The following is an 18,241-nucleotide window of genomic DNA, read 5'->3' as shown; positions in this document are numbered from 1 at the left end:
TTAAAACTAGAATGCCCCTTTTGGCTCAGAACTTGCGTCTTTCGATGGTGTAAAGACACTGGGTTGTCTGGCAGCGAGTCACAACTGCTATGTTGGATTTGTGATAGAATAATCCTTAGAGATGTGCTATTTGCTATATGGCAGGCATAGTGGGACCGATGCAGTGAGGTTTGTGCCCGACACACTCAGGGAGATATGGAAAGACTAAAAGTAGTAAAAGAAAATATACAAACGTATACGAATTCTACTGAAATGGTCACTTATGGCCAAGTTAACACAAAAAAACTAAGGGTTGCCTGGTTAGAAATCTCTGACAAGCCCTATATAATATCCAACTATTTGTATAGCACATGAGTCTGTGGACGCAGATCAATACGACAACATAAAACCAAGACGTCAGTGACTGTAACTGGAGGAAGCACCAGGTGTCACCGAGCCAGGTGAGCAGATATTGCCGGGCCATTAGCGATGTGTACGAGGTCCAGCAACCATATTTCTACAAACACATCGCCCTATCATCCGCCATCTGTTCTTCATGGACGTCGGTTAATGTGTCACTCATGAGTACTTGCCAAACAGTTGCAGGAAGAATATGCTCTAAGCTCTACATTTCATTTTGCTACAATCTGCATGGATGAACAGTTAAGTGCAAAATAACAGCAGTGTGTTGAAAAGAATTGTGAAAAAAACTCAATCCTTATTACAGTATTTCCAAATGCGCTAAGGCACTGGGAGCACTGCACATTCAATTCCAAATGAAAACATGAACAAAATACCAATTTTTGATTGAAAATGCAGAAAACAAATAATAGGCTACTTAAAAAATAGCAGTGTCTGCATTTTATTCTGTAATTTGTTTACAGAACTTGCTTCCCTGACCTAATATTCTTCTGATACCTGCTATACATTTGTGCGGCAAGGAGTCAACCAACATCGGAAACCTGCAAACAGATAGCTGCGTAAACTACATTCCACAATTCTTTTGCATTCTTAGGTCTTGTATTAAAAATAGCATTTTTGATGTCACTCCACATATTTTCAATCGGATTGAGGTCTGGGGACTTCATATCATCAATCTTGTTGGTCTGGAACCATGATGTGGCCCGCTTGCTGATGTGCTTGGGGTCATTGTCCTCCTGAAACAACAATTTCAAGGGCATTTCTGCTTCAGCATATGGCAACATGACCTCTTCCAATATTTTGATATATTCAAACAGGTCCATGGTGTCCTGTATGGGATAAATGAGCCCAACTCTGTAGTATGAGAAACATCCCCAAACCACTGTGCTTGCACCTCCATGTTTTACAGTCTTCACAGTGTACTGTGACTTGAATCCAATGTTAATGGTTCATCTCGCAAACTGTCTGCAACCTCAAGATCCAGTATGACCAATCTTGGTCTCATCTCTCCATAGAATGTTGTGCCACATCTCTTTAGGCCAGTCAATGTGTTCTTTGACAAACCGTAACCTTTTAAACTTGTCTAATACTTTACGAGGGTTTCTTGCAAATAGTTTGGCTTCACGGGGGCGTCTTCTGATGGTTGCAGGACTCACAAGTGACTGAAGATCTTGTTTGATCTCCCTGAAGTTGATCATGGATGATTCCTTGCCATTCTTGAGATTCTATGAGCTGTGCAGATGGTAGTATTTCTTTTTCGGGCACTCCGGTTTCCTCCCACATTCCAAAGACATACTGACAGGGAATTTAGATTGTGAGCCCCAATGGGGACAGCAATGATAATGTGTGTAAAGCGCTGCGGAATATGTTAGCGCTATATAAAAAAATAAAGATTATTATTATTATTCTTACCACGTGTTTTGGGGTTTTGTTTCACATTTTAAAGCATTGGAAATCTTTTTAGCTAAGCAGCCAATTATTTTATGCACTTCTTTATATTCTTTTCCCCTCTCTAATCAACTTCTTAATCAAAGTTCTTTCTCCTTCAGTACAATGTCTGGAATGACCCATTTTACTCACTGAGCAAAAGCTAAAACCAGCAGATATGTTTTCTGCCCTCATTCTTTAACCTAAGGGTCATAATTGACACCTGTTTCTTCACAGAATGAATGACCTCACTAGTTGAACTCCTCACTACCCACTTTCATCAAATGTGCCAATTACGCCCAATTAGCAGAGTGCATGTCATGACTGTTGATTCTGTTAGTTGCCCATCACTCGCCAACTCACCCAACCACTAACTATGAGTGGAGAAAAAGTTTTGGTGTTATCCATATTCTCTAAAAAAAAGGCCTATTATGCAAAAATTCTGCTGGGGTATGTAAACTTTTGAGCACAGCAGTATATCACCTGCTGTGATGCGCTGGATAAGGGGTTCTGTGGGATTAGACAGCATTTTTTCCTATGCCCAGTATTGCAGATGATTTCAAGGGTTCATTCAGATGTCAATTTTTCACGTACCAGTTTAGGCTACTTTCACACTAGCGTTTTCTGCAATCCGTCACAATGCGTCGTTTTGCAGAAAAAACGCATCCTGCAAAAGTGCTTGCAGGATGCGTTTTTTCCCCATAGACTTGCATTGACGACGCATTTGCGACGGATTGCCACACGTCGCATCTGTCGAGCGACGGATGCGTCGTGCTTTTGCGGACCGTCGGGAGAAAAAAAACGCTACATGTAACGTTTTTTTCTCCTGACGGACTGCTTTTTCCGACCGCGCGTGCGCGGTCGGAACTCCGCCCCCACCTCCCCGCACCTTACAATGGGGCAGCGGATGCGCCGGAAAAATGCATCTGCTGCACCCATTGTGCAATGCAGCAAACGCTAGCGTCGGAATCTTTCCCCGACGCATTGCGACGGGGAGATTCCGACGCTAGTGTGAAAGGAGCCTAACTCATGTTTTTCCACAGTGGCCAAATACACAGTGTGGACAGAGCCTTAAATAGACTTGCTGTACATATGTTCCATCTTTTGGGCGTCTTTTAACTGCTTCAGGTTTCCAAACACGCCAAGCTGTTAAACGATGTTACCCGACCATTCTTCAGGTGGTCTCCACTCAGAAGATGTTCTATTGTTACAATACAAGTAGGCTCATAAGATGCCGGGAAGATGCAAGGGCTTCTTTTTCCAAAGATTTTGCTTTAATAACCTGCTAATGGTCTCATTATTGAATGGGGTTTAAAAAAAACTTCAGAAAAACGTGAATAAAAAACATGCCCAAAACACCTTGGTGATCAGAAACACTAATTAAACAAACTTCATAGTTAAAAAACGTCAGGGAAAAACAGCGTTTCCTGAAGCATCTTCCTTTAGAAAAGCTCAGCAAGTTCGCCTGTCTGAAGAAAAACGTGGTGTGCCCATACCCTAAACAAGGGTTGTCTCCAATTCAGACAAGCCATTCCCAATCACTAGGTTTCCCCCAATTAAAATAATAACACCTATACTAACCTTCGATGCCAGCACCATTCCAGCAGTATCAACACTGGCTCTCCCGGGGCTCACATGACATATCCAATAAGTGGCCACTTTCCTGTCCGCTCCTTAAGACAAATCTGACATCCCGAGGAATTGAGTGAGCAGCCGTGGCTCTGAAAGTCCGTTTTCTGCCTACTGATGGGAGAGTAAAGTGGCTGCTGATTGGCTCCAGGGATCACGAAGAGAGCCAGTGATGACACCGATGGGGAATAGAGGTGTTTTTATTTTAATTGGAGGAAACCTAGTGATTGAGAAAGGGATGTCCAAGTAATGAGGCAAATTTTTCAGTGGTTTGTGCTGTTGGGAGCATCTTTAGACAGCCTAGTCTAAATTGGCATGGCTTTTGGCCCTTTCTCAGCAAGGTCATGCCCACTTGTCAGACAAAGCACAGAAATTGTTTGAAACATATGATCAGTTCTGTCTCAGGTTAGCATAACTCTATCCCCTGTTCTATGACTGCAGCCGGGCATCTGCCTAACGCAAAACCTGCCAATATCTACTGGTTAATAGCGTTATCCGACCTGACAGGTTCGTTTAATAATATTTTCATGTCGGTACACACACGGATGAACCCCAACAATGGGATATAGTATAGGCCATCCATCCATCAAATGTGCAGAATTATTTGTCTTCTGAAGAAATGATGCTGCAGCAGCAGGTTAGAATACTATATTGGGCCAGCATATATTTTCCGAGACAAAGTGACCGATCTCATAACCTTTAGACTGAGTTCCCAGGTACAGCACAATGAGCCATTGATGTAAATCCACCCTGCTGATCATGGGTCATTGGGCTCCTACCTTTCCATCTGCATCTTCTTTGTTCACATTTGCAATGCAGTAGAAATTTGATATTTTGATGGCTGCATAATTTTTGAAGAGTCTGAATCAGTATGTGTTTGTAGATTCTATCCAACAGAACTACAGCTACTAGAATAGACGCATACATTGTGGTAAAAAAAAATAAGCAGTTAATATCCGGAATTCAGCAAGGGTTCAAAGAGTGAGTTTGGATGAGAGCTTATTTTTTGCGCGCCGAGCTAATGTTTTTATTGATGCCATTTTGATGTATAAGATCTTTTGATTGCCTGTTACTGCATGTTAATGCAATGTATCTAATGGTCACTACTCCATGCTAATTCTCTTGGATCTCTCCGCAGCATTCAACACTGTGGATCATCAGCTCCTCCTCACTATGCTACACTCCATCGGCCTCAAGGACACCGTTCTCTCCTGGTTCTCCTCCTATGTCTCTGACCGCTCTTTCACTGTATCTTTTGCTGGTTCCTCCTCCTCTCATCTTCCCCTTACTGTTGGGGTTCCTCAAGGATCAGTCCTAGGCCCCCTACTCTTCTTTGTATACCGCCCCTATTGGACAAACAATCAGTAGATTTGGTTTCCAGTACCATCTCTATGCTGATGACACCCATTTATACACTTCTTCTCCTGCCTTTTTAGAAAACACCAGTGATTGTCTTACCGCTGTCTCTAACATCATGTCCTCCCTCTATCTGAAACTGAACCTGTCAAAAACTGAATTCCTCGTGTTCTTCCTCTACTAACCTACCTTTGCCTTACATTGCAATCTCCGTATGTGGTTCCACCATTACTCCCAAGCAACAAGCCCGCTGCCTTGGGGTCATCCTTGATTCCGAGCTTTCCTTCACCCCCCACATACGATCACTGGCTTAGAATTCGCCCTTTTCTTACTTTCGACTCTGCAAAAACGCTTACTGTTTCTCCTATTCATTCCCGTCTGGACTATTGTAACGGTCTACTAATCGTCCTCCCTCTTACCAAACTCTCCCCTCTCCAATCTGCCATGATTGCTGCAGCCAGGATCATATTCCTCACCAATCATTATACTCAGGGCCGCCATCAGGACATGACGGCCGTGACTGGCGTATGGGGCCCGGTGGGCAGAGGGGCCCCGCATCGGGCCCCGTCTCATCTTCTTACCGGGCCCCTACCGGCAGCCGCAGGCTAACCGGGCCCTTAGCGCCGGAGCTGCAGCTGTTTTAAGCTATTGACGTGCGGGCGCGGGCCCGCACGTCAATAGTTAACAGCCGCCAGCCAATCTGAGGCTGGCAGCTGACGTCAGCCGCAGCGTGCGTGCATGTCGCCGGCGTCTGACATCATTGTCAGTCGCCGGCGAGTGCACGCTGCAGCTGCGTGGAGACAGAGAACTTCTCCCGCCGCAGGAACACGGCCAGGTAAGAAGAACTTTTTTTTTTCCTTGAGAGCGGCGATCCAGGGGGCCCAGGGAAGAACGCTGGACACAGGGGCAAAACGCTGGACACAGATGGGGCAGAGTGCTGGACACAGATGGGGCAGAGTGCTGGACACAGATGGGGCAGAGTGCTGGACACAGATGGGGCAGAGTGCTGGACACAGATGGGGCAGAGTGCTGGACACAGATGGGGCAGGATTGGAAACAGATGGGGCAGAGTGCTGGACACAGATGGGGCAGGATTGGAAACAGATGGGGCAGAGTGCTGGACACAGATGGGGCAGAGTGCTGGACACAGATGGGGCAGAGTGCTGGACACAGATGGGGCAGAGTGCTGGACACAGATGGGGCAGGATTAGAAACAGATGGGGCAGAGTGCTGGACACAGATGGGGCAGAGTGCTGGACACAGATGGGGCAGAGTGCTGGACACAGATGGGGCAGAGTGCTGGACACAGATGGGGCAGAGTGCTGGACACAGATGGGGCAGAGTGCTGGACACAGATGGGGCAGAGTGCTGGACACAGATGGGGCAGAGTGCTGGACACAGATGGGGCAGAGTGCTGGACACAGATGGGGCAGAGTGCTGGACACAGATGGGGCAGGATTGGACATAGATGGGGCAGGATTGGAAACAGATGGGGCAGAGTGCTGGACACAGATGGGGCAGGATTGGAAACAGATGGGGCAGAGTGCTGGACACAGATGGGGCAGAGTGCTGGACACAGATGGGGCAGAGTGCTGGACACAGATGGGGCAGGATTGGACATAGATGGGGCAAAATTGGAAACAGATGGGGCAGAGTGCTGGACACAGATGGGGCAGAGTGCTGGACACAGATGGGGCAGGATTGGAAACAGATGGGGCAGAGTGCTGGACACAGATGGGGCAGGATTGGAAACAGATGGGGCAGAATTCTGGAAACAGATGGGGCAGAGTGCTGGACACAGATGGGGCAGAGTGCTGGACACAGATGGGGCAGGATTGGAAACAGATGGGGCAGAGTGCTGGACACAGATGGGGCAGGATTGGAAACAGATGGGGCAGAGTGCTGGAAACAGATGGGGCAGAGTGCTGGAAACAGATGGAGCAGAGTGCTGGAAACAGATGGGGCAGAGTACTGGAAACAGATGGGGCAGAGTGCTGGACACAGATGGGGCAGAGTGCTGGACACAGATGGGGCAGAGTGCTGGACACAGATGGGGCAGAGTGCTGGACACAGATGGGGCAGAGTGCTGGACACAGATGGGGCAGAGTGCTGGACACAGATGGGGCAGAGTGCTGGACACAGATGGGGCAGAGTGCTGGACACAGATGGGGCAGAGTGCTGGACACAGATGGGGCAGAGTGCTGGACACAGATGGGGCAGAGTGCTGGACACAGATGGGGCAGAGTGCCGGACACAGATGGGGCAGGATTGGAAACAGATGGGGCAGAGTGCTGGAAACAGATGGAGCAGAGTGCTGGAAACAGATGGGGCAGAGTGCTGGACACAGATGGGGCAGAGTGCTGGACACAGATGGGGCAGGATTGGAAACAGATGGGGCAGAGTGCTGGACACAGATGGGGCAGGATTGGAAACAGATGGGGCAGAGTGCTGGACACAGATGGGGCAGAGTGCTGGACACAGATGGGGCAGGATTGGAAACAGATGGGGCAGAGTGCTGGACACAGATGGGGCAGGATTGGAAACAGATGGGGCAGAGTGCTGGACACAGATGGGGCAGAGTGCTGGACACAGATGGGGCAGAGTGCTGGACACAGATGGGGCAGAGTGCTGGACACAGATGGGGCAGGATTAGAAACAGATGGGGCAGAGTGCTGGACACAGATGGGGCAGAGTGCTGGACACAGATGGGGCAGAGTGCTGGACACAGATGGGGCAGAGTGCTGGACACAGATGGGGCAGAGTGCTGGACACAGATGGGGCAGGATTGGAAACAGATGGGGCAGAGTGCTGGAAACAGATGGGGCAGAGTGCTGGAAACAGATGGGGCAGAGTGCTGGAAACAGATGGGGCAGAGTGCTGGAAACAGATGGGGCAGAGTGCTGGACACAGATGGGGCAGAGTGCTGGACACAGATGGGGCAGAGTGCTGGACACAGATGGGGCAGAGTGCTGGACACAGATGGGGCAGAGTGCTGGACACAGATGGGGCAGAGTGCTGGACACAGATGGGGCAGGATTAGAAACAGATGGGGCAGAGTGCTGGACACAGATGGGGCAGAGTGCTGGACACAGATGGGGCAGAGTGCTGGACACAGATGGGGCAGGATTGGACATAGATGGGGCAGGATTGGAAACAGATGGGTCAGAGTGCTGGACACAGATGGGGCAGGATTGGAAACAGATGGGGCAGAGTGCTGGACACAGATGGGGCAGAGTGCTGGACACAGATGGGGCAGAGTGCTGGACACAGATGGGGCAGAGTGCTGGACACAGATGGGGCAGGATTAGAAACAGATGGGGCAGAGTGCTGGACACAGATGGGGCAGAGTGCTGGACACAGATGGGGCAGAGTGCTGGACACAGATGGGGCAGAGTGCTGGACACAGATGGGGCAGAGTGCTGGACACAGATGGGGCAGAGTGCTGGACACAGATGGGGCAGAGTGCTGGACACAGATGGGGCAGAGTGCTGGACACAGATGGGGCAGGATTGGACATAGATGGGGCAGGATTGGAAACAGATGGGGCAGAGTGCTGGACACAGATGGGGCAGAGTGCTGGACACAGATGGGGCAGAGTGCTGGACACAGATGGGGCAGAGTGCTGGACACAGATGGGGCAGAGTGCTGGACACAGATGGGGCAGGATTGGACACAGATGGGGCAGAGTGCTGGACAGATGGGGCAGGATTGGAAACAGATGGGGCAGAGTGCTGGACACAGATGGGGCAGGATTGGAAACAGATGGGGCAGAGTGCTGGACATAGATGGGGCAGAGTGCTGGACACAGATGGGGCAGAGTGCTGGACACAGATGGGGCAGAGTGCTGGACACAGATGGGGCAGAGTGCTGGACACAGATGGGGCAGAGTGCTGGACACAGATGGGGCAGAGTGCTGGACACAGATGGGGCAGAGTGCTGGACACAGATGGGGCAGAGTGCTGGACACAGATGGGGCAGGATGGATACGATGGAGACAGATGGGGAAGGATGGGGAGATCATATGGGGCAGAATGGATACTCATGAGGGCAGGATGGGAGAACACATGGCTGGAGCCTGGAATGAGACACACGGGGGCTAGGATGGCGAATATTACCGTAGGGGCTAATTAAGGGAAATTATTATTGCAGTGATGTATTTATTTTTTGAGTATACTGTTTTAAATGGGGGGGCGGTCCTGTTACTGTGTAGAGTGATACTATGTTGCCTTCTTCATGTGGTGTAATGTAGAGGCTGGGAAAATTAAGTAATGTGTTCTACAAGCGGAACTCGAGATAACTGTGTTATTTCCTGCAGAGACGAGTCCTGGCTGGATGAAGTGATGGCGGTCTGTGCTGGATGAAAGATGAAGGACTTCACCTAGAGACGTCACTGGTGAGTCAGTGTTACCTATACACTGACACTATACACTGTATAATATATACAGAGCTCCTGTGTACAATGTCACCGGTGATCACTGTATTACCTGTACACAGACACTGCTTACTAATTACAGATCTCCTGTGTATAATGGCACTGATGGTGATAGTATTGTGGGTTTTTTTTTTTATTACTGATCAGTATTGTCGTATTCAGTCACTATGTGGTGATAATATGTGGTCTGGTCATGATGTTGTGGTATTTGATCCTTGTATTTTATATTATTCGATCACTATGGTGGTAATATGTCATCTGGTCATTGTGCTGTGGTATTTGTTCCTTGTATGTAGTATTATAGGTCATTTTAAAAATTGAAAAATAAATAAAAATATACCTAAATTGTATTGCATATTTTAACAAATATTTAATAGGTTACAGCAGAGTAGGTCCCGGCCAAAAGTGTCTACCGTGTTATGGTGGAGGCTTAAAAAATCTTTTGGCCAAAACAAAAGCTGCCGGCTATATGTGTGATCTGGTGATGAGAACTGTTAATGTGTGGTTGGTGAGAAGTGGAGATTTTCCAAGAGAGAGAGGTGGGACTGTGGACAGTTCGAGGGGTGGAGCCTGGAGGCAGGGCTGGGGTGGAGCCTGGGCGGAGTTTCAAGGGGGCCCTGAAAATTTTGCCAGTATGGGGCCCCAAAATTTCTAGTGGCAGCCCTGGTTATACTGATGCCTCTACCTTGTGCCAGTCATTACACTGGTTACCCATCCACTCCAGAATCCAGTACAAAACTATTACCCTCACCCACAAAGCACTTCATGGCTCAGCACCACCCTACATCTCCTCCCTGGTCTCAGTCTACCACCCTACCCGTGCCCTCCGCTCCGCTAATGACCTCAGGTTAGCATCCTCAATAATCAGAACCTCCCACTCCCGTCAAGACTTTCACGTGCTGCGCCAATTCTTTGGATTGCACTACCCAGGTTAATACGATTAATCTTCAATCCCCACAGTTTTAAGTGTGCCCTAAAAAAGCATTTGTTCAGACTGGCCTACCGCCTCAACACATTAACCTAACTATCCCTGTGTGGCCCATTCAAAAAACGTAAACCAAAATCAGGTTCCTCGTATCATGTTCTCATACACTTTATGCATTTAATAGCCCTCTGTGTCTGTACTGTTACATACTTAGGCAGTTAACTGGTTCATGCAGCTTTACATGATCACCCGATTTTTACACTATGACTGTTCCGAACAACGAAAGCAATTGTTACCATCCACCTCTCGTGTCTCCCCTTTTTCCTCATAGATTGTAAGCTTGCGAGCAGGGCCCTCATTCCTCTTGGTATCTATTTTGAACTGTGATTATTGTTATGCTTGTTCATGTGCCCGGAAAGGTGTGGGCTCAGCGCCGGAGCCTGCACCAAATGGGGGAAGTCTGATATGTGGGTACTATTATGCCCAATGTCTGCAAGGGGTTAAGGAGGATTTATGTCACACTGTGACTGTCTTCCTGAAAGAAGATGGGCCTCAAACTGTCCCTAGAACTGGGACCTTAACTATCTCTGTCACGGGGGTACTCATGAAGGTAGAGGCCTGATTCGCTTACCTTCCTGTGCTCCTGTTAAACCCTGATCTGTCCCCTTCCCCACACCACGGAGCCTGGGACAGAAATGTAAGGTAAACAAAACACGAGGACAAAACAGGGATAACAGAAACACTCTGTCATACAAAAGCACTCACCAACAATAAGGAGGAGGATCAGGACAGGGAGGAATAAACTAAATGGGAACAGGGACCAGGAGATAAACAGAAACGTACTACAGCAAACCACATAACACGAATACAAAAACTCCACTCCTGTACCACGTAGCTTTAACACACAGCACAGGAAGACAACTCTCCAGTAGCAACAACAAACTGCTATTCAGCACAGCGTCTCCAAAGAGCTAGGAAGCAAAGGCAGAGAGGGTCTGGCCAGGTTTTAGAGGAAGAGGTAATGAACAAATAAAAAGCAGCTGGAAATGGAGCTGCAAGTTTCTGACCAGCATAGAATGGGTCGTTAACCTCTTCAGCATCAAAGGAAACCATACTCATTTAATATGGGATTCAAACACACAGGCTAAATGGAATATCTGTAATTCACAATACACAGTGATCTTCTACATTCCGATGGGACACACTCGTGACAATTTAAGAAATGATCCACTCTTAAAAAAAAAAAAAAAACTCCTGAAAAACAACTTAGGATGAAGAAACCCTGAGGGTAAGTTCACACAACGTTTTGCTGTGCACATATTTCATATGATGTCAGTTCTAGAAGCAGTTAATTAAAGCATCCTTCTCATCATCCTTAACAGAATAGAGTGAAGCTGTTGGTGGCAGCACCAATGGAAGAATGACGTGCGGCCACCTCAGGAAAACGACCGCCGACTCCGCAAAAACTTACTCAGTTTTAAAAACTCAGAAAAAAAGACTTAGTGTGAACACTAGTATAATGCATAAAATAATCTATACTATACTACCTTCATCTCCACTGAAGGGTCCCCTTGAAGCAGAGTCCATTCATATCGAATGATAGCGTGGTCATCACTGCTCTCACGTCCATCCAGGATGACCCAATCGACAGGCAGCTGAAGAACCACATCTTGTCCTGCATTGCTGTGGGGCGGTCTGTCAGCATCTGTAAGAATAAGATTCACATTCTATAACATCAGGTATCTTCTATTTGTCTCGTAAAGCCACTTGTTAAAATTCCCGGACATGAAGTCCACATTGAACGTCTTTGGTAAATCTTCGATCTGTAGCACGGTTAGTACTAGAAACATATTGTGAACATATTTTGTATTGGACATCGGTGTGCACATAATATACAGTGGTGGGCTACATCACCATCTGCTGTGCCATCTGCTGACTCTCAGGAAGTGAATGTTCCTTTCCGAAAACTACTAATTAGCTGAACTGTTGATATGATGGTAATATGTTATCAAATATCATGTATATCTATCTATTCTACTGTATCTCATTTACCTCCATGTATAAGACCGTCATAAACAAAAAGGAGAAACAGCGTCAAGCTATATAATGGGGACCACCACTCATATAATGGAAATATACAATTTTATTTGTCAACCAAAAAAAACACACAAACACTAACAATAAAATCATTTAAAACCTCGACTCCAAAGAGTCCTGAGTACCAACAAAGGAACCACCACCCCTGGACATGGTGAATAAAGTAGATGTACAGATGAAATGCACACCATGCAAAATATAATATAGCTTATGTGGTAATGGATAAAGCTAATATACAAATATGTTGATCCTAAAACTCTTGTACAAGCATGGCACAGCTCGCTTATGGCACAGATGTACATATAGTGAAAATACTACAAATAATACAGAATTACAATATGACGAAGCCACGCTAGGTGGCGATACGCGTTGGGCCTTCTGCCCCCTGGACCTCTGGTGTTAGGTGGTATGGTTCTGTTCTCACAGCATTATCAGATGTGCCATATCTGACACAACTCTGCTTTCTCTATGTATGTGCATTTAGGTCATAGACCTTATAAGATTTGGTTTACATGCTGGGGGTCTTTTATGGCACTTTGTAACTTTGGTACCTTTGACTGAGTCAGTAGTCTGACCTAACTACAATGCGTATATGGCTATATATATGTATGTACAAACTCGTCTAGGATTGGTTCCAAATTCCTCATTTATTCCATCTTATGGGTGATATTTTGTACATAGTTTGTGTATAACATATTGTAATTCTGTATTATTTGTAGTATTTTCACTATATGTACATCTGTGCCATAAGCGAGCTGTGCCATGCTTGTACAAGAGTTTTAGGATCAACATATTTGTATATTAGCTTTATCCATTACCACATAAGCTATATTATATTTTGCATGGTGTGCATTTCATCTGTACATCTACTTTATTCACCATGTCCAGGGGTGGTGGTTCCTTTGTTGGTACTCAGGACTCTTTGGAGTCGAGGTTTTAAATGATTTTATTGTTAGTGTTTGTGTGTTTTTTTTTGGTTGACAAATAAAATTGTATATTTCCATTATATGAGTGGTGGTCCCCATTATATAGCTTGACGCTGTTTCTCCTTTTTGTTTATTGCATTTTTCATGTCTAGTTTGGGTTGACCCCCCTCCTGTATTGAATAGGATCTTCTATATGGATGGTGCCCTCCACCCCTTTTTGTATACATGTATAAGACCGTCATCGCATAGCCTGGATGTTAAGCTATTGGCAGTGTTATCCTTCAGGTGTATTTCTGGAAAAATCAGTATAAACCTAAAAGTCGAATGACAACCACACCAGAGACAGCTCATAGAATCCCAGGGTATGCAGTATCATCTCTACGCCGATGACACGCAGATCTACCTATCCGGACCTGATCTCACCTCCTTACTTACCAAAATCCCACACTGTCTGTCTGCTATCTCGGCCTTCTTCTCTGCTCGCTTTCTAAAACTGAACATGGACAAAACAGAATTCATCATCTTTCCCCCATCTCACTCTACCCCTCCACCAGACCTATCCATCAATGTCAATGGCTGCTCACTTTCCCCAGTCCCACACGCCCAATGCCTCGGGTGATCCTCGACTCTGTCCTCTCTTTCAAGCCACATATCCAAGCCCTTGCCTCCTCCTGCCGTCTCAAACTCAAAAATATTTCCAGAATCCGCGCATTCCTTGACCGCGACACCACAAAAACACTAGTGCATGCCCTTATCTCCCACCTAGACAACTGCGACCTCCTACTCTCTGGCCTCCCCTCTAGCACCACTCCAATCCATCCTACACTCTGCTGCCCGACTAATCTACCTGTCTCCCTGCTATTCTCCAGCCTCTCCCCTATGTCAAGCCCTTCACTGGCTTCCTATCACCCAGAGACCTCAGTCCAAAACCCTCACACTGACATACAAAGCCATCCACAACCTGTCTCCTCCATAGATCTGTGACCTCATCTCCCGGTACCTACCTACACGCAACCTCCGATCCTCTCAAGATCTCCTTCTCTACTCCCTTCTCATCTCCTTCCCACAACCGCATCCAAGACTTCTCCCGTGCTTCCCCCATACTCTGGAACTCTCTATCCCAACACATCAGACTATTGGCTACCATAGATACCTTCAAAAAGAACCTGAAGACCCACCTCTTCCAACAAGCCTACAACCTGCAGTGATCCTCAACCTACTGAACCGCCGCACAACCAGCTCTTCCCTCTCCTAGTGTATCCTCACCCATCCCCTGCAGACTGTGAGCCCTCGTGGGCAGGGTCCTCCCTCCTTATGTACCTGTGTGCCTTGTTTTTTGCTCATATTTAATGTATTTGTCTATGTTTGCCCCCTTTTTCACATGTAAAGCGCCATGGAATAAATGGAGCTATAAAAAAAATCTATAATAATAATCTAGCCATAGCTAAACCCTAGTACTTCACTTAATCACTTTTTGGTTTATTTCACCAATATCTTCCTTGTTGTTATGGCATTTATGTGTGATGATTATTATCATAGATTATCTAACTAAAGGGGCACCAGCTCGTTACAGGTGGATGGTCATCTCAAGGTAACCCGGCCAACATGATCATTCAGTGTGAGGGAACATACAGAGAACTTGGGGGTCCTCTAAGAATGTAACAGAATGACCCTTGTCACATAATTTAAATGGCAGCTCATTCTAGTCACGTGTCAGGATGGGCTTAAATCTGAAGTAACACTGATCCTGACATCTGTGTCTCAACGACAGGAGCTGTATCATAAGCGTACATACCACAGTTGCCAGAGATGTGTGTGTGATAGAAGAAAATAATCTTCTCATGGGCTGACTGAATACAAAGAATTGACACTGGAGAAAAAAATCCTTTGTGCTCAGTCAGCGAGATTTATTTCTTCTCCTGTCACACACTTCTCAGTTCACCATAGGTATGTGTGATTACATCTTCTGTCAGTTGAGACATAGGTCTCAGGAGCTGTTTCTTCAGACTTCAGCTCATCCTGACACGTGACTAGGATGGACTGCTGTATAAAATATGAGATAGGGTGGTGTGCACCTCCTTGAGCCTTACCAGAAATGTTACCTCAGACAGGGACTGGAGTAACATTTTTGGCATAAGTAGAGGTTTAATTATTAATAATTTTGGTGGATGGGTGCTATCACACCCCATCCCATCCACGAGACAGGTAAGAGTTCTAAATTCCCATCAAACTGTCATAGCGGGCTCACTGACATAAACTATAACATAGGCTATGATTGGTAAATGGGGCCACATTTTTACTGAAACGCAAATGCAAAGATAATTTGTAGCCAAAAATACATACATATAAGTAAAAATAAAGAAAAACAACCCCTATAAGTGTATCAATGAAGGCATTTATGAATAGAAGCTTTGGCATCAGTGACACTGTACCCTTAGTCATAGACATGGAGAAGATGCCCAGCTGGTGCATAACTGTTATTGGTTCTGTCTTGTTTTCACCTTTGGGTGGATGACTGAGCACCTGGATAGATGGGTGACTGGGGAGCCTGGACGGGTGGGTGGCTGAGTGGGCACCTGGATAGATGGGTGACTGGGGAGCCTGGACGGGTGGGTGGCTGACTGGGCACCTGGATAGATGGGTGACTGGGGAGCCTGGACGGGTGGGTGGCTGAGTGGGCACCTGGATAGATGGGTGACTGGGGAGCCTGGACGGGTGGGTGGCTGAGTGGGCACCTGGATAGATGGGTGACTGGGGAGCCTGGACGGGTGGGTGGCTGACTGGGCACCTGGATAGATGGGTGACTGGGGAGCCTGGACGGGTGGGTGGCTGACTGGGCACCTGGATAGATGGGTGACTGGGGAGCCTGGACAGGTGGCTGAGTGGGCACCTGGATTTATGGACGACAGCGCACCTAGTTGGTTGGGTAATGGCTCCTGGGTGGGTGTCTGTCTGGGCATCCGGATGGATGGGTGGGCACCTGGGTGGATGGGCAACTGGGTAGGTGACTGAGTGGGTGGGCGACTGAGTGGGTGGGCGACTGGGCACTGGGATAGGTGGGTGACCGGGCACCTGGGTGGGTGATTGGGCACCTGCATGGGTAGGTGACTGGGTGGGTGATTGGGCACCTGCATGGGTAGGTGACTGGGTGGGTGACTGGGCACCTGCATGGGTAGGTGACTGGGCACCTGGGTGGGTGACTGGGCACTGGGATAGGTGGGTTACCGGGCACCTGGGTGGGTGATTGGGCACCTGCATGGGTAGGTGACTGGGTGGGTGACTGGGCACCTGCATGGGTAGGTGACTGGGCACCTGGGTGGGTGACTGGGCACTGGGATAGGTGGGTGATTGGGCACCTGCATGGGTAGGTGACTGGGTGGATGGGTGGGTGACTGGGCACCTGTATGGGTGGGTGATTGGGCACCTGGGTGGGTGACTGTGCACCTGGATGGGTGGGTGACTGGGCACCCTTATGGGTGAGTGACTGGGCACCTGGATGGGTGGGTGACTGGGCACCTGGATGGGTGGGTGACTGGGCACCTGGATGGGCAGGAAATGTGAAGATTTGCAAATTCTGTGGACAAGTAATAGCAGACTTATTTGCTCACTGAACGACAAGAGGTCCTGGGGTTGGGACAAGGGTCTACCCTGCCCCTCCACCTCTTACCCAGGCTGCCGGTCACAGTGCCAGGAGAGGCCCCGGAGGCATTGCGGCCCGTCAGGGTGAAGCTGCTGTAGTCCCTGTGCGGGGAGAACTGGCACACACTGTGCCCACGGTGGCTACAGTCGAAGAGGAAGCAGCTGAAGCCCCGGCCGGAGCTCTCCGCCACCGCGGCCGAGCACCGGGGCAGGGAGCAGCACACCTGCAGGCATTGCTTCCAGCTGGACACCTCGGCCGGGGCCTGCAGGAAGGTGGCGCCGGCCTCCAGCGAGTCCTTGGTGCGGATGATGTAGTCCTCCAGCCGGTTGAAGTTGCACACATCCTCGCCGGAGTCTCCGGAGGGGCGGACGGCCACCCCCTGCAGCTGCTCCTGCATCTCCTCCGCCTCCCGGCCATTGCCCTGCGGCCGCTCCTCCTCCTCCTGCGGTGGTCTCTGCTGCTGCGGTGGTCTCTGCTGCGGCCGCTCCTCCTGCGGTGGTCTCTGCTGCTGCAGCTGTTTGCGGAATTCTTCCAGCAGCTCCTCCACCCCGGAGATCTGGGACCGGAGATCCGTCAGCTGCGGAGCAGGGGAGCCCGAGGAGACCCTCCGGCAGCCCCCCAGATGGGAGCAGAGCAGCAGGCCGAGCCCCAGGACGGGGGAGATCATGGCGAGTCCTGGCCCGGCAGGTCAGTGCGGTGCGGAGCCTGGCAGTGTCATTGTGCCGGCCGGGGCCGGAGCATGGCGGCGGCTCACGGATGTGATGGAGGAGGAGAGCGCAGGTGCGGGAGCCGGGAATCAGCACCGGGGGCGGGACAGCGCCAGTGACGTCATCCTGCGCTCCTCAGCCGTGTGCTGCTCCCGGGGGCTACAATCCCCCATCTGGGTCCTTTACAAATCAGGGGTCCCCAACTCCAGTCCTCAAGGCCCACCAACAGATCATGTTTTCAGGATTTCCTTAGCATTGCACAGGTGATGCAATTATTACCTGGGCAAGACTAAGGAAATCCTGAAAACAAGACATGTTGGTGGGCCTTGAGGACTGGAGTTGGGGACCCCTGCTTTACATTATAGGGGGCTTTCACTGGATTTCTTTTTATTTTTTTATAAAACTGGGCACCTCCTGCTCCACAGATCCTGGAACATTTTCCCTTTCAGCCAACTGGGCGTGTACCACAGAACATCTTTATGAAGATTCTCTTTTTCTCCTCTGACTCCAGCCAATCAAAACACGTCCGAGCCTACAGAGAAGGTCTGCGGTCTACGCCCGATTGTATAAAGGAAAATCACCCGGGGGCATAGCGTTGGGCAAAGGGGCTCAGAGAAAGTGGTCCAGGTTAGCGCTGGAAGCTTCATTTCTGCCAGATTTATTCCACTGATGCCATTGCAGTAGAGACCCTCACAATGCCAT

At 48.5% G+C, this 18,241-nt stretch overlaps 1 protein-coding gene across 1 annotated transcript in view; it reads right to left on the bottom strand.

Annotated features, from left to right (window-relative positions):
• The window catches only part of LRP11 (LDL receptor related protein 11), a 57,842-nt gene extending 40,195 nt beyond the window's left edge, over positions 1-17,647 (bottom strand). The window contains exons 1-2 of the mRNA XM_069725926.1: positions 16,860-17,647; positions 11,717-11,874 (exon numbers count right to left, since the gene is read on the bottom strand). Of these exons, the coding sequence (XP_069582027.1) occupies positions 11,717-11,874; positions 16,860-17,499 (798 nt within the window). The 5' untranslated portion in view covers positions 17,500-17,647. The remainder of the gene's footprint in view (positions 1-11,716; positions 11,875-16,859) is intronic.
• Between the last annotated feature and the right edge of the window lie 594 nt (positions 17,648-18,241).

Source organism: Ranitomeya imitator, chromosome 5, assembly GCF_032444005.1.
Source record: "Ranitomeya imitator isolate aRanImi1 chromosome 5, aRanImi1.pri, whole genome shotgun sequence".
Lineage (NCBI taxonomy): Eukaryota > Metazoa > Chordata > Amphibia > Anura > Dendrobatidae > Ranitomeya > Ranitomeya imitator.
This window is presented reverse-complemented; position numbering and strand designations above follow the sequence as displayed.